Here is a 27,870-nt window from a genome sequence, read left to right on the forward strand (position 1 = left end):
TTGCTGCTCTCAGGAAAGAATCATTAGAACACATTAACATTGGGATTTACTCTCTTCTCGCAGCCCTGGTTTGTAACAGATGCAAAGACAGGGCAACCGCTTCCATGGAGCAAATGTAACAGTCTATTTTTGAGCCAGAAGTCAATATGTCTCTGCTCTCTGGAAGGGAAAAAAAAAATCAATCATTTTTCTTTCCCCCTTCCCTCCCCTCTCCTGGCTCAGTGAATAGGGGAGAAAATACTCCCATGATGGAGTTTCTAACAAATGTCTAAAGAAACCTTCACAGTCTGTCACTCCAGAGTATCTGTGATGCTTGAAGAAGTCAAAGTCAATGTCAGGAATAATCTGATGTACCCCATGCTCATACTACAGGCAGGAACCATCTAATCCATTCATAGACAGGCAGCCCAAAGATCAAGCAGTATGTCCAGTGCAAGTTACAGAGCCACAGATCGTTAGGCCTAGAAAGCTGGTCCACTGGTAGCTCCTCTCCCACCCCATCAGGCAGCACATGAGCAATGCAGCTTCATCAGAGTCAGAACAAAATGCCCGGGCACTCCCGTCAACCAAGTTTCTGTTATCTGTCCCCAGTTCTTGTCCCATCATTTATTTAATATTACTGTGAAGTAATAGGACTGATTTCTGGGTGGCTGATGGAATTCTATTAATTTATTTTCAGTTAATGTAAGAATTGCTGGCAGAGTGTGAGGTCATATTTTTCCTTTGATCAAACCATCCGCATTTCAGGCTCTGAGGAAATTGGCAATATGCGTGCTATACATGTTTTTAAATGTTTTGGAATGTTCACAACAAATGTCTGGAATCAGTGTTTCAAGTTTCCAACTGAAAATGATAGAATAGGGCTGGTTGTAAGCTGCAGACTAGGTTTTCACCAAGGAGGTGTTAGACCCAAACGGTCTATGAGGGATTCCAACTCGCCCAAGAACCGCCAAGAGTCGAGAGCCGCTGCAACACGCAAGAGGTTTATTAGGAGCCGATGCACCGGGGTTCCCTGAACCTCACGCAGGAGGCCGATGGGGAACCCCTAAAAGCGGAATCACATACTTTTTATAGGTTTATTTACTCATAGGGCGGGTATATTCTCACAATGATTGGGTAAATGTGGTGACTTTTGAATTCATTGGCTTAGGAACTTTTGTCCCACCTTCTGGCCGTTATAGTTGTTTGTTCATTGTGGCGGTTAGGGCGTATACCTGTTACGGGCAACTGGAAAATTACCCGCTGTCTGGAAAGTCCCCGTCAACTGAAAAACTCCAAGAATTGGTTTCGATAGGGAGAAGGAGTGGCGCACGATAGGGAGAAGAATTGGTTTCGATAGGGAGAAGGAGTGGCGCACGATAGGGAGAAGAATTGGTTTACGGGAACAAGTGAGGGGGGTGGAAAGTCCCTAAAGGCCCCACAGAGGAATGGAGAGGGAGAGGCCCTGGGGTTAGGAGTGTGACAGATATACTCCAACTGGGAATCAGGTAGAAGGAAGGGATTAATGCCTGATCAGACAGAGATGATCTAGCTGAGGACAGAGGAAAATAGGAGCTGGCTAGGGTAAGCAAGATAATTGAGAACTTGTTGTACTAAGGATGCGGTCTAAGCCACAAATAAGAAGGGAATGCATATGGGACAGGCAATTCAGTCTGTCCCTGTAAGGCTTGAAACAGTGGAGGGAAGTATCAGTCAACCTAACTATGAATCCTAAATCATTGAAGAAGAAATTGGGCAGTCTTTGGATAGCCTAAAACTTCTATAACTGGGCAAAGGGCAAAGTCATCTTTTTTTTTTTTTTGCGGTATGTGAGCCTATCACTGTTGTGGCCTCTCCCGTTGCGGAGCACAGGCTCCGGACGCTCAGGCTCAGCGGCCATGGCTCATGCACCCAGCCGCTCTGTGGCATGTGGGATCTTCCCGGCCCGGGGCACGAACCCGTGTCCCCTGCATTGGCAGGCGGACTCTCAACCACTGTGCCACCAGGGAAGCCCGCAAAGTCATCTTTGTTTAAAAACAATTAGAAACCATTACTAGTGACATTTTTAATACAGTAACTATCTGTGCATATGTTCTTTTTCCTTAAATCTGTGTCTTGTCTTCCCTTAAATATTGATCAAAGTGTACTTTATTTAATTTGAAAATATGCATTGATCTGCTTCTTACAAGGCTATGTAGCTCAGGGCTACAGAGGATAAGTGAATGAAAAGAATGTTGTATTTTCCCTTAATTTATAATGCAATAGATATACAGGATAAGACATAAATCACCACAAAATAAGACTAATCTCGTAGGTCATTGGAAAATTAAAAATGAATGATCCATCCAAAGACAGCAAGAGATCCTATTTGGCTCGTTGTGATTCATCTAAATTAAAGTTGTGAGTTGCTAGAGAGCAATATTTTTACGGAAGGAATGCTTGATTTGTTTTTGTTTCCCCGTTTCCATTTTCTGTGCTGGAGGGGCCTTCAAGATGTGAATTTGAATACGATATCGTGCCCCTCTAGTGGTCACTTTGCAAACTACAGACAGACATTTCATTACCTAGAGAAGCCAGCCAATTTCAAAAGAGCATGCCAGCTGGGCTAATCCTGTTTCCATCAACACTGAGTGCAAGGGAAAGTGAAATTTTAGAATACTCCCCCCGACCCCCATCATGTGTCATGGACCCAGAAAAGGTACTATGAGGTGGTAAAGAGTGTGGACTCTGGGATCAGATGAATAGGTTCAAATCCCAGCCCTGCCATTTAATCGATGTGACCTGGGCAATTTACTGAGCATTTCTGTACCTCACTTTGCTCATCTGCAAAACAGAGATAACAGTTACAGCCAGATCATCGGGTAGTTATGAGAATTAGAAGAGATTACTTAAAACATTAAAAATGGTTCCTTGTCACAGTAAGTGGATTATTTTTAGAAAATGTTTACCCATTTACTATGACAAGCTTTATTCTCTGTACCTATTTTCCACAGTGCTTATTCACCTTCTCTTTTTTATTTATCTTTCTCATTCCAAATTTGCATGTTCTACAGAAAAACCATAACGTATAGGACAACTGGGCTTTTAAGTGCCTTTTTAGCATGCAAAGTCTAAAATGTAGTTAAAATATGATTACTGTTACCAATATAATATTTTTACAGAATTTGTGGATATAAGTACAAGGATTATTTGCTAAACTCTCCTGATTTCTTGATTATACTCTTCACTGTCTCTGAGTTATTAAAATGTGAAGTTGTTTCAAGTGTAATGACTGTGGGACCTTAGGCGTCAGGAATAAGATTTCCCCTCCAGTTAAACTTCTCTGGGACTCCGGTGGCCCCACAGGACACACTTGAATCCCATGTGCATTCAACAAGATTCTCAAGCCGCCTGATGACTTCTAAACTCTTTGGCAGCCTCATTGTCATTTCTGTGAAGTCCCGTTCCCTCTCAGGCAGTTGGGATCCTGCCCTCATTTCGTTACTAATTCAGTTCATTTTTACAGAGTCATAAATTAATTTTTTGAGGTAAAACTACTGAAATCTGTATCTTGTTCCAAGATCTTTTAAAGCTCTGGGTAATTAAATGTAAGAGTTATCAGCTCATCTTTATGAGTATTGGAAGGAAATGACTGATAGGAAATTAAAGACTTCAACTTCTTATATGCTGGGAGAGGCTCTATCTCAGGGATAGGTTGAAAAACTTTAAAGTGCTCACTGGATCAGCAATGTCCTTTCATTGCCTTTCATTGCTGGTAAGCCTATGTTGGAAATGGTTAGGAAACTTGCTAATGTGTCTTTAGACCACAGCAAATGGGGTCCAACTCAAAGTTCATTTGTTGTTTTAAAGACATTTTCATTTTATGAGCTGTCATGTCACACTTTTCATTTTCTCATGAGGCCAGCACAGGTACAAAATGACAGTGTGAGGCTTGGTTTCTTTTTATGAACAAGTACATCAGATTCCTCATTGTTGGTGATACCTTGGTTTTCACCTAATGATTACAGCCTTGAGCATTCGTAAGTATCCAGAACAAGGACCTTAGTGTTACATAAATATTTTACCCTATTGGATCATTCAGTGTTTTGTTAATTGGCTGATCTACACTTCTATTCAAAGAGCATCTTTAGATAAATGAAGCTTTTAAATAACAGCCCCAGGAAAACTCTTGGCAAACATACTGTGTTTTTTGCCGTAAGCTTCTCAGAATATCTTAAAGAAATATAAAAAGTGAACCTTTAGAAGAGAAGATTAGACTTGGTTACAAAAACCCATAACTCATCTTTTCCCTCGGGACTGACTGACTTAAACAAAACAACATAATTTGGTTTTGGTCTCTGCTGTACCAGGACTACAGCTTCTTAACTTCTATTATCCTAAAGCCTGAAGCTTAGTAACTTTTATCAAGTCATACTTATCATGAAAGGTTCATTTTCAAATGTTCCCTGTTCCTGGGGCCTCTCTATGAGGGTGGAGTGAACTAATAGCTGGCTTGTTCCATTCAGCTCTCGGGTGACCGGTGTCCATGAGATGATGGGATGCATCAAGAGTCGAGTTGATCATCTGACTGAACAGTGTTCAGCGCACAGGGAATTTGCTCTTAATAGACAGCAATTAACAGCCTCAGTGGAGGGCTATTTAAGAAAGGTAATTTCATAAAATGTGTCCTCCTTAAGCTACTATTTATTTCTTGGTTTGCATAAGTGTTTTTATTTTTAATTTTTCGTCGAAGTATAGTTGACTTACGATATGTAAATTTCAGGTGTACAGCACAGCGATTCAGTTTTTTTTGTGTGTGTGGTACGCGGGCCTCTCACTGCCGTGGCCTCTCCCGTTGCGGAGCACAGGCTCCGGATGCGCAGGCCCAGCGGCCATGGCTCACGGGCCCAGCCTCTCCGTGGCATGTGGGATCTTCCCGGCCCGGGGCACGAACCCGTGTCCCCTGCATCGGCAGGCAGACTCTCAACCGCTGTGCCACCAGGGAAGCCCTCAGTTTTATATATATGTATATATACTCTTTTTCAGATTCTTTTCCATTAAAGGTTTTTACATAATGTGGAGTATAGTTCCCTGTGCTATAGAGTAGATCCTTGTTGGTTATCTATTTTATGCATAAGCTACTATTTAGATGCAGCTCCTTACCTGGTGATAATAGATGATGGTATGGGAACTGCAGCATGTGGGCACGGTGGGAGGATAGAGGTGTGTCTCCTTAGGATTCCCTTCATCCCACATTAGGCTTTATATTCAAACAGAATGAAGTTGTAATTCACTACTGCTCATCAACCATCCCTGCCCCAGGTTGCCAAAACTAGAAGTGTCATCCTCCCTGCCTCCCAGCCCAGAACAAGTTTACACAAAGGCAGTTCTCACTTTGCACAGAACTGTGTTAATTGAACCATGTGTATATTGTGATTGTGTCCTCTTTGATTTACATGATTCTGTGCATGATTCCAATATGCACATTTTGGTTAACATGGCACCACATAACACAAGAACAGCAGGTAGATACCAAAAATGATGAGTTTTAGGGGTCCCAGGAATAAATTGCCATTATCATAATTTATTGAACCAAGACAATGCAAAGGACATGGCCACTCTGAATAAAACCATATGTGTGAAAATCCTTTTTACAAAGTGAATATAGTGGTTTGAAGAATTTTATTTCCCATTTTCAAAGAGGAATAAAACCAGGCAGCTACTATTTGACTAAATAAAAAATTACTTGTCTGGGGGCTTCCCTGGTGGCGCAGTGGTTAAGAATCCACCTGCCAATGCAGAGGACACGGGTTCAAGCCCTGGTCTGGGAAGATCCCGCATGCCTCGGAGCAACTAAGCCCGTGAACCACAACTACTGAGCCCTCGTGCCACAACTACTGAAGCCCGTGAGCCTAGAGCCTATCCTGCACAAGAGAAGCCACAATAATGAGAAGCCCGTGCACCGCAACGAAGAGTAGCCCCCGCTCGCTGCAACTAGAGAAAGCCCACGCGCAGCAACGAAGACCCCAGGCAGCCAAAAATAAATAATAAATAAAATAAATAAATTTAAAAGAAAATTACTTGTCTGTAGATGGGGTTATAGCAAAAACTAGTAATGTCTCAATTACATTAATGCTAATGAACCATGTTGTAAAGTCTGGGTCTCAAATTTTCAATGATGTTTTTTCATTTGCTATAATGGACTTATATACCTGACTTACACAAGTAGAATTAATAGACTTCACAGGAGAGGTCATTAAATAACCAAGTCTCTATCTAAATTGCCTCCTCGCCTGTTATTGATCCAGAGATGGGAATTTGAACCTTGTTCTGATGCCTGGGTCCAGGGAGATTACAAACATGGTGGCAGCTGTAGTGCTGCATTCTCTGGAGCTTGAGATTCAAGCGAATTTGGTGGTGGTGGAAAACACAGTAGAAACTCAAACAGCTGCTGTTTCTTGTGTGGCTACTGCCAAGTCAGAGCCAATTTGACTTTGGGAAGTATGAACTCTAGTCAGAGCAAGGCAGTAACTTGAATTGAATAGAACCCCTTAAAGCTCACTGTATTCACTAATTCATGTGTATTGAAGATCAAATCATAATCCCCCACATTCATCAATTAAATGCCTAAGCGTGTTTCTGTGTTTTGTTATTACATGTACAGCATGTGGTGCTGTCCCGGGGCCCCTCAGCCCTAAATATAGTAATCCATAAAGTGATCTAATACCTATGCTGGACCTCTGCTTCAAAATACCTGTAAATCGGGCCCCTTTCAGTGCACAGTGTATGATCATGACTTAATGCACCAGAAAAATTCATTTCTATTGATGTGTTGACAAGTGAATTATCCTTTCTACGTAATATAGATAATAAATTCTTAGAGAATGTGGATTATTGCCTACATCTCATCGCTGTTAATAAAAGAAATATCTGTAAACATATATCCTCTATTGGTGAGTCAGTAGTATTACCTCATATGAAGAGCAGCATTATGAATTTAAGTAAGAAATACTAAACTATTTTTAGATTAAAATTGATATACATTTAAAGTATAATGGGAATGTAGAGAGTAATATTTATCTCCTCTACACATATGCATACATATATGCCAATATATATTACTAAGGGTGCAATATATTCTTTATTCCTAAAGGTGGAAATGTCCATTCAGAAAATCAGCCCAGTAATTTCTAATGCAATGGATGTCGGTTCCAACCTTTCTGAATCAGAGAAGATTTTGAGTACATATCTGGAACTAGATAAACAAGCTAAGGTAAATAAAATGAGTTATTATTATGGTTATGGTTTTGTAAATATGATTTTTCTTTATTTTCAGTAGCTATAAAACTTAATCCTAACTCCCTTGAGGGCTGCAATTCTAAATTAGTCTTCTGGCAGATAATGACTTAAAACGGCTACCATTATGTGTATCTAAATTATATTTACAGGTGCATTTATTAGGGCGTTTGAGCTCACGGAAGCTCAGCATTATAGCCTGGTGCTAAACACTCATTTGGCCCTCTTTCCTAGCCTAGGAGATGTTAGCAGCTCCTTGAGGCCGGGAGAGCGCCTCTTCAAGGCTATTTGTGATTTTCTGCTAGAGTAAGTTGCAAGAGAAAATTACCAAGAGCAACATGCATCAGTGCTAGATTCCAGGAGGCAAAAAAATCACAATGTTGTTTGCACACCCAATGTTTAGAGACAGAAACTGCCCCCTCCTCTGCCTGGCACCTTCTCTAGCACCCTCTCACCCCTTTCACATGGGACTTAGGTTCAGACATTGCTGCTAGCAGCTCCAAACCTTCATGAAGTCCCTGCCTGCCCCAGCAGGTGGTTAGGAAGGTGAGGCAAGTGCCCAGGTCTCTAGGAAACGGCCTCGCTATTCAATCATTTCTTTTTTTTTAATTTAGTTTTTATTTTATATTGGGCTGCAGTTGATTTACAGTGTCGTGTTAGTTTCAGGTATACAGCAAAGTGATTCAGTTATACGTACACATATATCCATTCTTTCTCAGATTCTTTTTCCATATAGGTATTACAGAATATTGAGTAGAATTCCCTGTGCTATACAGTAGGTCCTTGTTGATTATCTATTTTATATATAGTAGTGCATATATGTTAATCCAAAACTCCTAATTTATCCAAGAGTCTCCTTCACAGACAGCACTGCCACCTGAAACTCACAGATGAACCAATTATTAATGGGCTGTTTTTAATTCATTTTTTAAAATGTCTAAAATGAAATGCATGCCTGAACTCAAGTTCAGTTTTTTAAAAAAGAAAGCCTCATATATTTTATTTAGAGAAGTACTTTTTTCTTTTTTTATAAATTTCTTTATTTATTTTTGACTGCGTTGGGTCTTTGTTGTGGCACGGGCTTCTCTAGTTGCAGTGGGCGGAGGCTACTCTTTGTTGCGGTGTGCGGGCCTCTCATCACGGTGGCTTCTTTGTTGCAGGGCACGGGCTCTAGGAGCAAGGGCTTCAGTAGTTGTGGCATGCAGGCTCAGTAGTTGTGGCTTGAGGGCTCTAGAGCACAGGCTCAGTAGTTGTGGCACACGGGCTTAGTTGCTCTGTGGCATGTGGGATCTTCCCGGACCAGGGATCAAACCCGTGTCCCCTGCATTGGCAGGCAGATTCTTAACCACTGCGCCACCAGGGCAGTCCCTTCATTTTTTTATTTAAAAAATTTTAGAGGGAAGGAGGAAATTTCAAGGGGAGAAACTCCTCCACTTCCTCCTTCCAGAGGGCTCTCTGGGAGCAGCTCCTGTAAATTAAAATTACCTCCATTCAGTAGAGTACCTGGGAAGCATATTAAATACAGGTAGGAGCGCAATCCCTCCTTGCTCTAAATGAGAGTGGAGCATCTGTCTTTCATGTTTGCTTGAATCCTAGCTTGGTCTCACGTGAAATTTTACACAGCTCTGCGGCAGTTGTGTAAATAGCGCCTACAATACCTACTCGTCCATTGAATCAGTGGTTAGATTTCACATGACAAAAATTGCACTCAGAAGAAGACATAGGAGAGCAACCCTAGCAAGTCAAATTCACTGACTCTTTAGGTTATTCACACCTCATCTGTACCATTTTCCCTACACTTATTTAAAAACTGTTGTAGATGGAGACTTTAAGAAGACCGCATGCTTGATATGGCATTTTTTTTGTAAATCAAAAAATGAGTGAACAATTTCTATAAACTTGTCATCTCTTATATAACAAAATTAAGAATTTTTCTAGAGCTACTGGTAAATTTCATAAAGCAATCATCATGTATAATTAATTTATTTAAATTATTTTAAACATTTCTGCCAATGTGTTTTACAACCTTTCTTACTAAACAAACTTTCTTCTATTTGTGACACAGAAAATAGAATGTTCTAAATAAGATGTATAGGTGATAGACTGAAAGAATAATTTGAGGTCGTTTTCATTTTAAGGTGCCTTTTCTTTTCGAATTTTAAAATATGTGCCTTTTTCATTGAGGAGAGTTTTGCTACAAGTTCAATTAATAATTGTAATAGATGGCTGTACAGAAGGTATTGGAATGTGAGTGTTCATGATTCCCCTGTCAGCTTCTGACCTCCTGTGCCTTGTTTTTATAGGAGACATCACATGAATCAGAAGCAGCTGCAAAACTCTTGACAGAGAAAAATGATTTTGAACTTGATGAAGTGGCATCGCTTTCTTCTAAAGCTAAGTGGCTAGAGGAAGAATTAAACATACTTGGCCAAAGCCTCAGCTCCAGGTCACAAGTCCTGCAAACTTATGTGGCATTTCTAAAGTCATCAGAGGAGGTACGGTACCTATGGGCTGACCTCTTTGACAGAATGGCCTCTGCCCATCTTCCTGCTTTCTAAGGGGATAGAACCCTCGTGGATCGTTCCAGATCCTCCACCCCAGTGCACATACTCACTTATAGCTCCTTTATTCTCCAAGGCACCATACACAGGCTCAAAGAGTAAGTTATTTTACTAAAAAACATAATACAAGTGTGTATGTGTAGATACAGACAAATAAGCAAAGTGGCTGTGTTGAAACCCTTTTTACTATGGCCTACAAATAAATATATATATATATATATTTTTTTTTTTTTTTTTTTTTTTTTTTTTGCAGTATGCGGGCCTCTCACTGTTGTGGCCTCTCCCACTGCAGAGCACAGGCTCCGGACGCGCAGGCTCAGCGGCCATGGCTACCGGGCCCAGCCGCTCTGCGACATGTGGGACCTTCCCGGACCGGGCACGAACCCGTGTCCCCTGCATCAGCAGGCAGACTCTCAACCACTGCGCTACCAGGGAAGCCCCTGGCCTACAAATATTTACAATATCCTAAACATAAAACAAAATTATTTAAAAATAAGTCATTTTCTATTTAAAAATAAGTCATGAATCTCTTTGAATACTTAAGCAATTTGTGTGATTTGTTTAAAATCCACACAATTGGAAGTTATAAGCTGTTGGGTCCTGTCTCAGATCTGTCTTGTTTGATGCTTTTTAATAATTTTCCTCTGAGAGCTTTTTCTGAGGCATTGTTTTGACTGGTTTGTACTAAATAATCTGTAAAGTTCCCTCTGGTAGACTAGAATTCCATCTCTCAAAGGTCACAGGTTCTTGAAGGTGACATCAGTCATAGCAAAGCACTGGAGTCCCACCTCATTTAACTCTGGTCCCAATGCTCCCAGGCGTGCATGGTTCACTCTCCTTTCAGGGAGGGGCTGCTGGTTGAGTGGGAGGTAGAGCCATCAAGCCTCACTCAGGGGTAAAGCCAACCCAAGTTAGGTAGCATCCTCCCACCACCCTCCCAATACTCTCACCCTTACCTCGCACGACCACATCCTGCCTGCCCACATCCCTCTGCCAGTTCTCGTTCTCTAAGGGTCTGAGTTCTCACCACTCTGGAGGAAGCCCACGCACGGGCCCTGGAAATCTCAGGGAACCACTGCCTCCTTTTCCACATCTTTCTTTATTCTGGATTTTTTTTTTTAAATTTTTTCTTATCCTGGAACTCTCAGGGTTAGGCAGAGGTATTATAGCCGACAGGTTGTTCTGTCAATGAACACTTTTTTTAAAAAAGAAAGAATCTTTTTTTTTTTAATCTGGTTTATTTATTTGTGGCTGTGTTGGGTCTGCGTTGCTGCACGTGGGCTTTCTCTAGTTGCAGTGAGCGGGGGCTACTCTTCATTGCGGTGTGTGGGCTTCTCATTGTGGTGGCTTCTCTTGTTGCAGAGCACGGGCTCTAGGTACATGGGCTTCAGTAGTTGTGGCACGCGGGCTCAGTAGTTGTGGCTCACAGGCTCTAGAGTGCAGGCTTGGTAGTTGTGGCGCACGGGCTTAGTTGCTCTATGGCATGTGGGATTTTCCTGGACCAGGGCTCGAACCTGTGTCCCCTGCCTTGGCAGGTGGCTGCTTAACCGCTGCGCCACCAGGGAAGTCCCTCGATGAACATTTTTGTCTCAACTTGAAATGGTGGAGAGGGTACAAAGTAGTGCTTGGTTTTCTGCATCTTCATTGCCAGAAATGTACCTTCTTAGCTTCTAGCTCAGCGCCTACTTCCATGGCCCCCTCTGGCCTCTGGGACCAGGAGTTTTGGGACTAGGGCTGGAACCTTAGCTTTGCAAACAGAACTTTCCCAAGAAGGACCTCATGTCCTTTCATCTTCCCAGCTTTCACTTAATCTATTTTCTTACCTGGCAGAGCCTTGTGTCCTCACCTTGGCAGTGCTCTCAGTCTGTCAATCTCCTACACCTTCAGGCTTTCTCTCTTTTCTCACCAGCTTGTGCTTATTCCATTCCATTCCCCATGTCCTCAGCTCCCTGCCTTCTACCCTGACTTGCCAACTCCCAATACTAGATCACTCCAACACTCTGTTTACTCAGCTTCTCTTTCCAAGCTTCCAGACGCTCCTGTGGAAAATCATACAATTGTGCTTATTGGTGCTCTTACAAATTTATGGGTCTTTGGCTCAGCTGAGCCCCCCATATGCTCTCTAGTTGGTGCCCATTCGGTAGTGAGTCTCAAACTTCTTACTGCAGTTTCCATTCCTAAATGTCAGCTTATGCCCTTACCTTGTATGTGACTGAGTCCATTGAGCTTAACTGCCTTGACTTCCTTCAGCTTCCAAACCCACTGACATATTCACCCTTCCTCCATCACCAATAAAGTGGAGCTTCTGCATGTGTGCTGCACTAATCAGCCATCAGTCCCTCCCTGTCTGCTCCTACATCCTTCAGAATCTGGCTTCAGCATCCATCCTCTAATTTTAAAAATTTGCTTTTTCTGTTGCTGCCTTCTCTTTGGTCCACAGTTCTGCCCCAATAGTCTTGCCCTCACTGAGGCTACCACTCTGTAATTTTCCTTCCATTCACAACTGGACTCTTGGGATGGGAAGATGACATTTCTTTCCTCTTCTTCCTGATCCTCCCTAATCCTCATCCCACTGCCATTTGGTTTATCCCCTTTTCCATCCTGCCATTTGCACCTCTTCACTCCATTCTTATGAGCTTATACTTACTACTTACCAGTTGACAGGTGAAACGGTCAATCTTTATCCCACTTAATCCCTCTGCTGTATTTATTTAACCCAGTTACTCACATTCACCTCCTTTGACTTTAAACAGATTTATTGAGGTATAATTTACACAGAATAAAATTCGCCTATTTTAGGATGCAATGATTTTTGGTAGATTTATAGAGTTGTGTAACCATCACTGCCCTCCAGTTTTGGTATATTTCCATCACCCCAAAAAGAGACCTGGGGTATACTTTTCACCAATCCTGGTTTCCACCACCCCTCCCCCGTGCCCCCAGCCTCAGGCAAGCACTACTCTGCTTTCTGTCCCTATAGATTTGCCTTATTTAGATATTTCACATAAGTGAAATTAGCCTGCCTACTTCTTTATCTGTTCTTTTTCCTGATTCAGTTCTCTGTTCCTAAAGTGTGGTGGGTTACAGAGTTCTTGCCTGTGCTCCCTCTTTTGTACATTCTATACATGTTCCCTACAAAAATCACCCACCCTCCCACAAACACACCTATAGTTTCAATTTCCCAGTAACTCAAAACTGGTTCCTCAACCCCAGCTCTTCTGAGCTCCAGGCCAATGCTTTCAACTTCCAATCATACTAATTACCTATGTATTCTGTAGCTTCCTGAAGCTCAACAAAACACAACTGGTTATCTTTTCCTCAAAAGTGTTTCCTTCTGTATTTTGGCATTGGATTAATGACCCCACTGTCTTTCAGAAGTCCTATGTAGAAGCTCAAAGTCTGTTCTGATCCCTTTCTTAATGAGCAGTTATTTTTGTACTAGGCCCTGAACTTTTCATTCCTGATCTCATTTCATCCTTATAATATCCCTATGTTTATTTACTATTATCCCTACTTTGCAAATGAGGGAAACTGAGGCTCTGAGAAGTTAGGTATGTAAGACCAAACAGGTAGTAAACATCAGAGCTGAAGTTTAATTCCCAATCTCCTCCCTTTTGTTTTTTCAAACATCAAAGGCCATGCTAGGGGCTTCCCTGGTGGCGCAGTGTTTGAGAATCTGCCTGCTAATGCAGGGGACACGGGTTCGAGCCCTGGTCTGGGAGGATCCCACATGCTGTGGAGCAACTGGGCCTGTGAGACACAACTACTGAGCCTGCACGTCTGGAGTCTGTGCTCCGCAAAAAGAGAGGCCACGACAGTGAGAGGCCCGCGCACCGTGATGAAGAGTGGCCTCCGCTTGCCACACCTAGAGAAAGCCCTCGCACAGAAACGAAGACCCAACACAACAAAAATAAATAAATTAATTAATAAACCCCTACCCCCAACATCTAAAAAAAACGCCATGCTATCCCATGTCTGTCTTTAGAGACAACCTAAGAGATTTCTGAATTCCCCTTCTTCATTTGTACCATCACCTTCTCAGTTTAGGTCCTCATCATCCCTTGCCCAGCTTAAAGAAATTGTATCTGCCTGTTCTCTCTGCCTCCTATAATTCTCCCCTTCATGCCTTTCAGAAAATGGTCATTCTAAAGCAAATCTGATCATGTCACTTCCTGAAATTCAGGTTATATGACAAATGCAATTTATGAAGCAAGTTATAACTTTTACCCCAAAATGGGTAGTGTATTAAAGTTGATCATTAATTCACTTAAAAAAAGAAACTAGTCCAGATTCAAGGAAATTCCTATAATGACACCATGCTCACTTACATTCAAGGAGGCTTTTTTGAACAGTTGGAAAAGGAGGATGAATTAAAGTTTATGTTTTAAGAATTTCATTTAACCGACAGCCCATGATATTGACACCCCCGCCTGTAGCATACTATCCCATTGAAGTACTGATGGCTGTCATGCTGATTCCGAGTCATTGTGATAGCTGTCAGTTGTTTCAAACTAACGAGAGTGTGTCACAATTTGTTGAGTATAGTAGCAAACGAGTTGAAACCTACTGACGGCTTTATGCCAACACAATGATCACTCTCACTTCTTTCTTACCACTCAGGTTGTGCTATCTGGACGTCACCCACACCAAGATCATTTATCGTGCTCTGAACCAGCCAGTGTTTCACACTTGGGCCTTCACACGTGTTATTCCTTCCATCCGGGGCCCCCTTCTCCTGTTCCCTCTCACCCTGGACAATTCTGAAAGACACAGATCAAATGTCGCTTCCTTTGGGAAATTCTTGCCTGTTTACTTTATGTAGAGCTGGTGGTCCCTCCTCAGTGTGCCCAGAACACTGTGGGCATACTTGCCTTTGTGTTGTAATAATCTGTTTTTGGTTCTCTTTCTCCCAGAATTATCTTTGGGAACCCAATGAAATAACTGTTAAATTCTTACTATGGAATCTTAGGAGACTCCATGGAGGAGGTAGTATTTTAACTGTCTCATGAAGGATTAAGTAGGAGCAGAAAACTGAGGAAAGATTATCCAGGGCTGAGGAAACAAGTATCAGGAAAACAGTCATGAATAAATGGACTATGGAAAAAGAGGAGACAACTTCTCTTTCTAAGTGCCCTTTGCAGCGCTCATTAAATTAAGAATGATATTGAAATCTTGAAAATATAGTGACTAACCATTGCCTGAAATTTCTTATCCCATTTATATTGCTTTCAGTAGTTATGAGCTCTTTGACTCTTATCCTATTGGCCATTAAGTATTATTCAAAATGCATAAAAACTTGTGTCAAAAAATTTTCTACATTTCTACAATACCCAGTTAAATGATCTGGTCTGCAGGCACATCTGATTTTATATAAGCTCTGTCCAAAGAGAGTGATTTAAAATAATCTAGTATTGCTTACCTTGGTTAGCCAATGAGAAAATATAATTCTAGGGAGGTGAAGTAATGAACCTCAGTAAGATTTGCTCATGGAGGCAGTTTAATATTAATACATGTACAGAAAATTCATAATTATTTGTACTCTTTTGTTCTGGTTTATCACTGATGAGAAGCAAATTGTGATTTGCTAATTATGAATAACTTTCCACGACTTACATTCTTTCTGATTTGTATTCCTTGATTGTATATGTTTATCTTTCTCCTGAATTATAAAACTCAGCTTTAAATGGAACCACTTTGGTCTTTGACATAAGCTATCTCCAATTGCAAAACATACACATATATAATTCATAAATATGATTTTGGCTACAGTAAATAGGGCTTCTGGATAATAAACTTGTCAGGTCAAGTTACTACCCAGTAGCAGTCAGTCTGATCTGTCAACAACCTGAACAGATTTTCATGTCTTTTCAGTAAGTTGACAATATTTAATCATTATTTGAAGAATTCTGAAATGTAGGTTCCAATTAAGTTTTATATAGGCTTTTATTGGAATCTAGTATTTTCTCTTTAAAAATGTTTTTAAAGTGTTCTTAACTTTCATTTATATTCTTTTTTTTTTTTTTTAAGGTAGAGGAGCAATGTCAGGGCCTAAGGGAGTTTTACCAAACTGATATCCTGCGAAAGGAAGAGGGTGTTGCTGAAGCTGAGCGTCACTCTGACTCAGTGGAGAAGCAGTGGCAGCTGTTTTTAAAGAGGAGCTTTTTAACTCAAGACCTCGGGCTCAAGTTCCTTAATTTAATAAATATGGTGAGAATAACATTAAATGAGTCATACCTTCTTCAAGGATCACTTTTCAAAGTCAGAATCACAAATTTAAAAGTTCAGTTGTCTGTTATTCAGCTGTGCTGGTTTCGGAAGTTCTTTTTAGCTCCATTCAACCTAGAATAGTCCTGAAGCCCAGCATTTATGTGCTTCTTTGCTCCTAGACCTCTTGTGAGTTTATCACATGAAGGCTAGTTTATCTGTTAACAAAAAAGAGTGACTATAATCCAAATGTAACATTATTATTATTACATAGAGTCCTCAGAAGATCACCCAGAAGTTCTGAGTTGTGTTGAAAGCATGCAACAAGATCCTTACAAGATTTCCAGAGGCGAAAGATAACATCTAGGATGAATCTTCATTTCAAAGAATTTCTTACAATACCAGATCTTTTCATAGCAAAGCTCCATTATATTTAGAAATGTACCCTAAACTTTAGTTGTTAAGTTATATCTGTAAAGTATCCTAGAATCGACCTCAGGCCCATATAAAGTTCTCCACAGAATTCTTGAAAGATGGTTAATCCACCTCTCCTTCAATATCTCAAGTATCTTCCTTACGAAACTGTTCATTTTATTGTTAGAAATACAGTTGCTAGGAAAGTTTTTTATTTTTTAATGTTAAGTCGAATCTGTCTTCATATCTGATTCTAACCCTCTGTAGCTCCACAGGGGGAAAAAATGTATGCATATTTCATTTCTCTTACACACGAAAGTTTTTCAAACCTTGAAAACAGTTGCAAAATCTAATTTGAGTCTTTTCCGCAGTGAACTAGATATAAATCCTTTCTATCATTTAGGAGGTAGCTTTCTCTCTTTCTTCATCCTAATCCTTCCTCCCAGAATTTTCCATGATTTGTCAATATCATTCATAACATGTAAACAAGAAGTAAAGTACAACTTCAACACAGAGTACAAAGTGTACATCATTCTTTACTAATGAGACCTAAGGTTGTACTAGCACTTTTAGCAATCATTTCACTTTGTTGGTTCCTATTAAGCCTGTGATGGAAAAACTGCAATTGCATTACATTTTTATTGCAGTCCCTGCCAGGCTAGGTCTCTCCCATTTTATATCCATGTCGCCTATTTATCTTTTACATACAAATGTGAACCTTTATATTTATTCCTATTTTATATCACTTCGTTAGTTTTGACTCACGATTCCATCTTGTTAAACTAATTTTGAGCCTGCTATCTATTGCATTAGCCATCTCTCCTGGGTTTAATTCTGTATATTAATAAGTAAGCCTCTTGTGGCTGCAATTAGATCTTTAATAAAAGTGTCTGAGGGGCAGATTGCTACCCCAATCCATTAAGCAATCAGTTGATTAACCAGTCTTTTAAACAATCGTGGACATTCTCAATAGTACTTTATTTTAACCACTTTTTCTTAAGTCTATAATGGAAGACACTGCTCGAAGGAAGGTCTATCTACCTAGTATCCTATCATTTGTATAATATAACTTGGCAAAAATTAGTTTGACTCCTAGTGATCATAGGGTTCTTTCCAAAGTGCTCACAATCTGCTTGATCAATGATGACTTTATTGCCCTGGTTTTCAATGTCAAGATTACTGACAGGTAAATCACATAGGCCATCTTTTCCCCCATTTGAAAATCAGGGCATTTTCCTTTCTCTAATTTTCTGGCCCTTCTCCTATTTTCTGTAGATTTGCAAAGATGACTGACATCTGCAATTTTCTCAGTACTCTGACATGTGATGAATCTCAGTCTGGAGCCTGAATTCATTTGGAAGAGTTGGGCTCTAACTACCCTCATCTACTTTGAGCTACAATTTCCTCTTTATCTTCATTGTTTCAAACTTTGTTGTTTAAAGACTGGTCTTCTTAAATCTATATGGAAACAAAATATGCATTAAATAATTCTAATTTATCTAATACTATCCGTATGCATCAGAGAAAAGTTGCTGAGTATTTTACCTATGTTCTTATGTTATATTGGTGCTTTACTGTTAAAAAAAAATTGTTATTTTTTACTTGGAACATTTAGAACATATCTATCTATCTTTAATATTTTTACTCTTTTTCGGTATATCTTTATATCCATCTCTTCATTGTGTACTTCTCCAATTTGCACTCATAAGGGAGTTTACATATTTGCAAACTGCACTTTTTTTGTCTATCCTTTTTCTTACTAACTTCCTTTTGAGAAATTATATTTTTCAGTTTTGGAATTTCCAGTTGGTTCTTTTTTATTAGATTTATATTGCCGGTGAAATTCTCCTTTTTTATCCTCTCTTTCTCCGTCTTTCCTATACTTTCGTGACCGTATTAATCATGGGTATTTTAAAGTGTTTGTCAGCTAAGTCCAACATCTGGATCCGGAATTGTTTCTATTGTCTACTTTTTCTCTCAGTTTCCAGCTCTGTCGTCCTATCTTGGGATGATGAGAGAATATCTATCAAATGCCAAGCATTATGTATAAAAAAATTGTAGGAGTTCCAGATGGTGTTATCTTCTTTCCTTAGGTGGGTGTTGGTTGAAGATCACTTAAGCCAATCAGGAGCTGGTGGAGTTGAGTCCGGAGTACAGTCCTGTCAATGCTCCATCTATTCTGTTGACCTTGGGCTCTCAGCGTTTTCATGTTAGAGCTTGGTGCATTCTCTGAGGTCTCTCCCCCTAGCAGGTCTCCAATTTGGGGAGTCTTGGGAGATGGCTGAAAAACTTCCACTCTGCATTTCAGAGGCTTTTGCTTGGGTTTTTTAATCCACTGCCCTGTTCAGCCCCAGTATTTTGTCAATGTTCTGAGATGAAGATGAGCTGTGTGCTTGAACCCCCATCCCCACTAGTGTCTGTCAAAAGTTCTATTGTTTTCTCTGTTCCCCAGTAAAGCCTCATGATTGGCCTCCTGTCAGCATACAGAATTGGGAAATGCCCCTGACTGGGGTAGGAGAGGTGACAGGTGAGCTCACCACTCTCAGGTTCGTCCTTCTCTGGAGTCTTGGCCTCTTTAGTTCTTTTTGCCTTCAAATAGTTGCTTTCTTCATTTATTCCAGCTTTTCTAGTTGTTCTAGGCAGAAGCACTGCTCTGCCACTAGCTACTCCATCCTACCCAGAAACAGAAGTCCTTTATTACTTATTTAGAATGTTTAAGATTGTACAGTCAGATTTTCATTTAAGATCTGTAGCAGGAATCCATTCAAAATTATATTTTGTGTCTTTGTCTAAATAAACTTAGGTTTCATGATATTCAAATGTCCATTTAGAGTTTTCAGCAACAGTGTGTATTTTACTACATACCTTGGTGGTCTTGTATCTTGACGTTATAAACATGGCTACTTTACCCCAAGGTCCTTACCACTGTCATATGATAAATAAATTCCTCCTCATTGATGAGAATTAAGGTCCACGTAATGCTTAACTTTATTGGTTCAGTGACATTCTGCGATATGAATGGTAAAGCCATTTGGTAAAGCCAGTATAACACAATTTTTATCCTCTTCATATCTTTGGGACCATTAGGCTTTTAAACAAGCATTATTGCTGAAGTGTGGTAACCAGTTTGGTTATTAAGAAGGAAGAAGTCCCGCTGGCATTTCCCACTGAGTGTTCTGCTCTTGATTGGGTTGCCGAGGCTCAGATTTTCAAGCTTGAAATTTAAAAAAATGTTTCAGTGCATCTAAAAATCATCACAATCAGAAAAGCTGATTTAGGGCAGAAATCTGGCAGACATCTTGATGAAAGTGCCAATTTACTAATTTATAGTGGCGAATACCAAGAATGCTACATGGAATACTGCCTTCCAGTTATCAAGATATCTGAAAAGCAAGATGTCAGAAGACCACTCATTGTGTGTGAATCTACATGGAAAATGGGTAATTTAGTGCCCTGTTTAGATTATGGCAAATTTTCCAGTGACCTTATACAGAAGTAGAATGAGTAGTGTGTTCACTAACTAGACCTCAAGCAAATTATTTAATCTTTCTGAGTGGCCAAAATATTTGTTTGCCAAATGCATAATCACTCTTCTTGAATCCTGCTAGCTAGGCATCAACAGATCCTACCATAGCTCTCTTTCCTAGGCTTCATTCAGAGCATATAGTCTTCCGATTGTAGTTGTCATGGACATGCTGCAAATTCCAAGTTTACATTCAGTTGTGTATTATATAACATTTTGATTAATATTTTCTTAATAATATGTGAAAGATACCCTATCTTTATTTATAGCATAGATAAAAATATGATTTGCTTTAGGGCCTGCTGTGGCTGTCTAATGCCTTTCATAATATGTGTGTCTTGTTCATCATAATTACAGGATACATCATTTTACTACTAGATCCCCAAATTCATAGGAGAGGTCACATTTAGCACCTGCAGGTATTTTTTCAATTAAATGACACTTTATAATGTCTACATTAATATAAAAATATAAATGTGCAATATTAATGTCATTTAAAATAATTTTAAAATAAGATGGCCTGTGATTTAAAATATCCTGTTACATATTCATGGCACTATCTTCTGACTATAATCTAAAAGGTCCTGTGACTTTTAGATACCCAGCTGTCACTGCCATTGTAGAAATTCATGTGCAATTGCTCCTTAGAAATTCAAGGATTTACTGAGAAAAGCTGGCCATCAAAGTAAAAATTACTGTTTTGCCAAACAAATATTCTTCTGCATTTTTTTGATGTTTGACACAAAAAGAGCCTATTGTCTTACTCTCTACCTCTCTTCTCCTTCTGCCTCTGATTGAATTTCCAGTAGTTTAAAATCATTGTTTAAAGGATTTCAAATCAGAGATCTAGAACATATGAAAGTTGGGAAGAGAAGTCTTGGAATTTAGATATTGTTCTTCTGGTGCACAATAGAGATACAAATATAGAGATACAGTTGGCCCTCCATATCCACTGCTTCCAAATCCCTGGATTCAACCAACCTCAGAGCTAAACATAGCACACCATCCACAGTTGGTTGAAACCTGCGGATATGGAGGGCCAACCATGGAAGTTGAGCATCCACTGGTTTTGGTATCCGTGGTGAGTCCTGGAACCAGTCCCCGCCTCCCACCCTGCTGCCATGAATACCAAGGGACAACTGTATATAGAGGTACATTTCAGTTCTCACAAAACGGAGTAACTTGAGGAACTGCTCACAAGGAAAATTTTAAATAATTGTAGTATTGAGTTGGCCAAAAGGTTTGTTCGGTTTTCTCTGTAAGTTGGCTCTAGTAGCACTTAGTTGTCTTTAACTTCATTTGAAACAATTTTGTTAGATTGTATATGACAGCTGTCATATCAGTGTCATTTAAAAAAATACTTATCAAAATTGGTGAATTTTTATGTAGCCATTTTAATACTGAAGATGGAAAAAAAAGCAACATTTTTGGCATATTATGCTTTATTATTTCAAGAAAGGTAAAAACGCAACTGAAACACAAAAAGAGATTTGTGCAGTGTATGGAGAAGGTGATGTGACCGATGGAACATGGCAAAAGTGTTCTGCGAAGTTTTGTGCTGGAGATTTCTCGCTGGACGCTGCACCATGGTCAGGTAGACCAGTTGAAGTTGATAGCAATCAAATCTAGACATTAGTTGAGAACAATCAACGTTATACCACATGTGAGATAGCCGACATACTCAAAATATCCAAATCAAGGGTTGAAAATCATTTGCACCAACTTGGTTATGTTAATCGTTTTGATGTTTGGGTTCCACATAAGTTAAGTGAAAAAAACCTTCTTGACTGTATTTCCTCATGCGATTCTCTACTTAAAGATAACAAAAACGTTCCATTTTTAAAACAAATTTTTACGGGTGATGAAAAGTGGATACTGTACAATAATGTGGAACAAAAGAGATCATGGGGCAAGCGAGATGAACCACACCAAAGGCTGGTCTTCATCCAGAAAAGGTGATGTTGTGTCTATGGTGGGATTGGAAGGGAGTCCTCCATTATGAGCTCCTTCTGGAAAACCAAACGATTAATTCCAACAAGTACTGCTCCCAGTTAGACCAACTGAAAGCAGCACTTGACGAAAAACATCCAGAATTAGTCAACAGAAAACGCATAATCTTCCATCAGGATAATGTAAAACTGCATGTTTCTTTGATGACCAGGCAAAAACTGTCACAGCTTGGCTGGGAAGTTCTGATTCATCCGCCATATTCACCAGACACTGCACCTTCGGATTTCCATTTATTTTGGTCTTTACAAAATTGTCTTAATGGAAAAAATTTCAGTTCCCTTGAAGACTGTAAAAGGCACCTGGAACAGTTCTTTGCTCAAAAAGATAAAAAGTTTTGGGAAGACGGAATTATGAAGCTGCCTGAAAAATGGCAGAAGTAGTGGACCAAAAGGGTGAATACGTTGTTCAATAACGTTCTTGGTGAAAATGAAAAATGTGTCTTTTAGTTTTATTTAAAAACCAAAGGGACTTTTTGGCCCACCCAATATATACAATGGGATAGTTTAGAAAGAAACACAGACCCACAACAATCTGCCCCCTCACGGTCCCTGATACTCAGATATTGACGTATTCTAATGTGTGTTAAAATAAAAGGTGGAATCCACTTCAAAACTTATGCATTAAAATAATCTCAACTTCAAAATGTCCGGATCCCTATGCTCATTCAGTCACCCTTTAAGCCCCAGGAAATGAAGAGATCCTAAAGGAGAGGACTGAAACACCAGTGGGGTCATGAAGAGCTCGGGAGCTGACGTCCAAGCATAGATTATGGGTTCTGAGAGCCCAGCTGTGCCTGTGCACAGACTTTTCAGACTTGTCTTGATATCAGAACTGTGTTCTGCTTTGGCTATGATGAAGCGTTTGCCTCCTCAAATAGTTGTATGCAAAATGTTCTATTTCTTGGGAAAGAAAAGCCATTATGTAATTATTAATTTCACAGGCAAAAGCAAATGAAATATTAAATGTGAAGAATGAAGTACACATTATGGAGAACACTATGCAAAGCCAGAAGGCAGAACGGGAGGAACTCAGCCGCCTTCGGATAGCCTGGCAACTTAAAGCCGCTGCAAGCAAGCCCGTGAAACAGCGGTGGGGAGCGTTCAAAGAGCAACTTAGAAAGGTGAGGGAACTGGCAAATGGGTAGTATTCAGCCTTAAAAGGGAAAGAAATTCTGACACATGCTGCAACATAGAGGGACCTTGGAAACATAAGTGAAATCAGACGAACACAAAAGGATAAATTTTGTGATTCCACTTATGTGAGGAACTTCGAGTAGTCAAATTCACAGAGACAGAAAGCAGAATAGAGGATACCGGGGGCTGAGGGGAGGGTGAAATGGGAGTTAGAGTTTAACCAATACAGAGTTTCTGTTTGGGAAGATGAGAAAGTTCTGGCGATGGATGGTGGTAATGGCGGCACACCAGTATGAATGTACTAATGCCACTAAGTTGCACACTTAAAAATGGTTCAAATGGTAAATTTTGTTATGTATATTTTACCACAATAAAAAGAGGGCCTGTGCTTTTGTTCACTGGTGGTTTAGAACCACAGGCTCACTCTAGGTAGTGAGTGCTTTCACGGTAATTGAAAAGTTTGATGACACACCATGTCATCGCTGGAATGATTATGATGTATTTGCTGGTGGTATCAAAGAAAACATATACATAACTATCTAATGTCTATTTCAGACTACTCACAACTTAAAACTTCTTCAGGAAGCACTTATGCCTGTGTCTGCACTTGACCTTGGAGGGAGTCTCCAGACCATTTTAGGTCTACAGAAAAAATGGAACGAAATGAAACCTCAGTTCCAGGTGAAGAAACAGATTGATGGCCTTGGGTGAATGAAAAAGTATTAAAGACTGTTCAGTCAATGCTCACCTAATTAATTTTTACAGTCTGATGAATTACAATTTTTAAAAAACAACAGCATTGCTTGTCTAAAAATCCACTTTAAAAACACATTTTTCTTCCTGTTTAACTGCAGTGTGCTATATTTGATGATACACAAACATTTGGACTACAAAAGGTCCTTAATATATTCTTATCTTAGATTATTTTAATTTAAATTAGTTCCTTATTAATGTATTTATCATATATATTTACTCTAATTCCTTTCCTAAGGGGTATAGACATGTTTTCGATTCAGACATCTCAAAACAAGGATGGGCAATCTCTGACACAGAGGTTCTGCTGTCCTCTGTCCCTGAAATTATCACTGTGATGTCATTGTGCCCACCCACTGGCACCCCAGGCTCCTACCACGATTCCAAGAATTTTGCTGTGCTCTCCCTTTCTCCCTCTCAGAGAGCCCTCAGAATGTGAGAGAAAAAACCATGAGTCATGTTCCCAGGCCCTGATTGCTAGTGCATTCCATACCCCCGCCCCCACCTCTTGCCATTCCTGAGCTTGACACAGCTGCCGAAAAAGTTTGCCAGTCACGTTATCCTCCTGCCTGGATTCGTGTTCTTTGCTGCAAAGTTAAGATACCTGTGTTTCTGTTTGTCACTACTTTGCAAGTATTGGCTTTAAAGAAACCCCTAAACAGAAGTTTGAAGATTCCTTTAGGGAATATCTAATTTATGTTCCTTTAAGACAAAACTAATGTAATACATAACCACCCCCCACTCACAAAAAGCACACACACCACTGTGGCCCACAGTGAACTCTTTCTCAGGAGAACTCTTAGAAAATTCTCCTAGCCTATCTGTTGGTTTCTTTGTTATACTCTGTATCATATGTATCTGCATTTCATGTGCACATGTCCCTGCACATGAGTAAGTGTGTGTGTGTAAATTCCTCTAAATCAGGAACTGTTGTCAAGCTTCTTTAGCTCTGTCACTGTGCTGTGCGTGTATTTGATGCCCACGTACTTGATTTCAACATGAAGACCCTTACTAGGTCACTCTTCTGCAAATTATCTCCTTAGCCTAAATCATTTCCATTACTGTTATCCTTGACTTAAAATCCAGCTCTGAAATTATAGGAGCTTCCTCTTTAAGCTGTGCACCAGGATCTAGATTCCTATAAGGGCTATCTGAGCAGTTCTGGGTAAAAAGAAGGTGGCTTATCCCTCCCTACAAGTGGTGGCTATTTGTGGATTCTGGGATGACTGCTTTTAAAGCAGCATAGCTACTGTGCTGCTCAGCTGGTGGTTCATTTTGATCATTCTTTTATCACAGAGGACAAATAATTCCCCCAATATATTTTTATGCTTGTCTTCTTTTGGTGTTCTTATCATACCACCTGATTCTGGTTGTATTAAATATCACAGATGGTCACAGCCTCATAGAGTATCTAGAATATATTTACTTAACAGATGACCAGAATATTTGGTATGTCATAGAAATATATGACTTTCCATTTCACCACCTAACTTTGAAACACTTTTTTGTGTCTTTAAACTTTTTAAATTTAATTAATTTAAATTAATTTTTTAAAAAATTCTGAGAAGCTGAGGATGGAATAATGTATCCCTAGCATCATGCACAATGCCTGGATTTGCAGGGATGGAGGCGAAGCTCACGATAAGTATTTGTTAACAAATAAGAGAGTGATTTGTTATTGAGATCTTCATATAGTCAGTTGTAAAGTAAAAAGCTCTCTAAAAGCTGTATTTCTTTTATTGCTTACAACTTTTTAGCAACTGAATGATGAGGCTCAATACATTATAAAAGAGTCAGAAGAGTTAAGTGGCAAAGGAGCCCCTGTGAAAGAGAAGTCTCAACAGCTGAAGGACCTAATTCACCTCCATCAAAACCAGAAAGAGAGAATCCAAGATTACGAGGAGATCCTGTATAAGATTGTCCAGTTCCACCAAGTCAGAGAAGAGGTAAGACTTATCATGGATGTTTGGAAGACTCTCGGTTTTAAACTATGAAATTAAAAATAAATGATTGTGTAATAAATAAAGGCCAGATTGCTTATTCTGATATTAGAAGCTTTCCTCAGTCTGGCCCCTGACTTTTCTCTCACTGGGCCCCATTCTGCCCGATGTTCCAGCCAAAGTGAGCTCTCCTTGGGTCCCTCAAAGATGGCGTCCACATCCTAATTCCAAGCCTTGACTCTTGGGCTGCCATTATCTGACAGGTCCTTCTGTCTCCTCTCTACCATCTAGGCCCTGTCCCTCCATCCAACAATCTACCTCCCTTGGAGTGATTTTTCTCTCTTCAAAATTCCTCGAACTCTTATTGTTTATTCCACACATCTGTCATTTTTAACATCTTGATTCTTAATTACTTTTGTTCCCCTAACTCAAGTGTAAGCTCTTTGAGGGAAGAAAACAATTTCTTTTATATCTCAAGTATCAGTAGAGTGCTCAGTAAAACTTCATAGTCCTTAGCCTCTATTAACAGAAAATGGAGACTTATTGAAATCCCTTGAAAATAGCCTCTGAATTTACTCAGATCACAGGCCTCATCTTGCTAAAGTTTTAGGCTGTGAGCAAACAGTGTTTTCTTCTTTAATAGAACTGACAGAGTTAGTCCCTCAATTTTACCCTATTGACTTGCAGCATTATAACACTTATTTGTCTATAATACTAATAATTTTAGATGGGCTTGTCAGTGTTGACCTGCTAGTTAAATATGTTATAGGAAAGAAGTTTTTTTTTTTTTTAAAAAGCTATCTTTGAGAAAGACAAATACTGTATGATATCACTTATATGTGGAATCTGAAAAATACAACAACGTAGTGAATATAACAAAAAAGAAGCAGACTCACAGATACAGAGAACTAGTGGTGACCAGTGGGGAGAGGGAAGGGGGGAGGGGCAGTACGGAGATAGGGGATTAAGAGATACAAGCTATTAGGTATAAAATAAGCTACAAGGTTATATTGTACAATTTAGGGAATATAGCCAATATTTTATAGTAACTATAAATGGAGTATAACCTTTAAAAATTGTGAATCACTATATTGTACACCTGCCAGTTATATAATATTGTACATCAACTATACCTCAATGTAAAAAATCTGTCTTCATAAAAATACGAAGGTTAATTGTTAATGGCCTAAATTCCAGCTGGGACGACTCTTCAGATCAAGAGAACTGGAGTTTCTACAACGGCCAAAGGAAATGGTTGATGCTTACGATGCCCAGGTTCTCCTCAGTCGCTCTCGGGAAAAGCAGGCACACATAGACCATCTCCATAAACTGGCTCTTTCCTTGGGGGTGGATGTCATCTCGTCAGTTCAGCGGCCTGTAAGCAACTTAGAACACCACCATTTATACCTAATATAGCTCTTAGTTGGCCGGTAATATGAAAGAAACCAGGCACGTTGCCTGGTATACGTTAAATTAAAAAATACATTAAACCATTGGGCTACTTATTTGTGGTAAGTTTCTACCACATCCAGAGAAAAACATTTTAAGGAGAAAAATCTGATTTTAAAAGCCTTATTTGGTACATCTATTCTCATGCTAATTTTAAAAAATCATAGAGGTGTGCTATCTATAATGGCAGTCAGTTTTTCACATTTGAAATATGCCTATTGCAATTAAGGGACTCAAGTTTTAATTTTATTTAACTTTAATTAATTTAAATTTAAAACTGATACCCCAAATTGTAAAACTTTTAAGTATATTGGGAACAATTTGGGTATGTGCGTCTACTAAACTCTATGAGATTTAAGTGCCGATCAAGTATTTCTGATAGAAATTTAGCAACAATTGAGATATGCTCTAAGTGTGAGATACAGGCTTGATTTCAAAGACTTAATATGAAAAAAACCTTATTAATGTTTCTTAATATTTGGTTACATGTTTGGGTATGTGTTCAGTTAAACAAGCTATATTATGAAAATTAATTTCAACTGTTTCTTTTTTACTTTTTAATATGACTACTAAGACATTTAAAATTATTTATGTGGCTCAATTGTATTTCTGTTGGACAATGCTGCTTT

At 39.5% G+C, this 27,870-nt stretch overlaps 1 protein-coding gene across 1 annotated transcript in view; it reads left to right on the plus strand.

Annotated features, from left to right (window-relative positions):
• The window catches only part of CCDC141 (coiled-coil domain containing 141), a 204,396-nt gene that overhangs the window by 136,135 nt on the left and 40,391 nt on the right, over positions 1-27,870 (plus strand). Inside the window, exons 9-16 of the mRNA XM_032637784.1 lie at positions 4,485-4,626; positions 7,112-7,231; positions 9,558-9,749; positions 15,843-16,022; positions 22,907-23,086; positions 23,655-23,780; positions 25,610-25,798; positions 26,990-27,169. Of these exons, the coding sequence (XP_032493675.1) occupies positions 4,485-4,626; positions 7,112-7,231; positions 9,558-9,749; positions 15,843-16,022; positions 22,907-23,086; positions 23,655-23,780; positions 25,610-25,798; positions 26,990-27,169 (1,309 nt within the window). The remainder of the gene's footprint in view (positions 1-4,484; positions 4,627-7,111; positions 7,232-9,557; positions 9,750-15,842; positions 16,023-22,906; positions 23,087-23,654; positions 23,781-25,609; positions 25,799-26,989; positions 27,170-27,870) is intronic.

The sequence above is a fragment of the Phocoena sinus genome, chromosome 7, assembly GCF_008692025.1.
Source record: "Phocoena sinus isolate mPhoSin1 chromosome 7, mPhoSin1.pri, whole genome shotgun sequence".
Taxonomy (NCBI): domain Eukaryota; kingdom Metazoa; phylum Chordata; class Mammalia; order Artiodactyla; family Phocoenidae; genus Phocoena; species Phocoena sinus.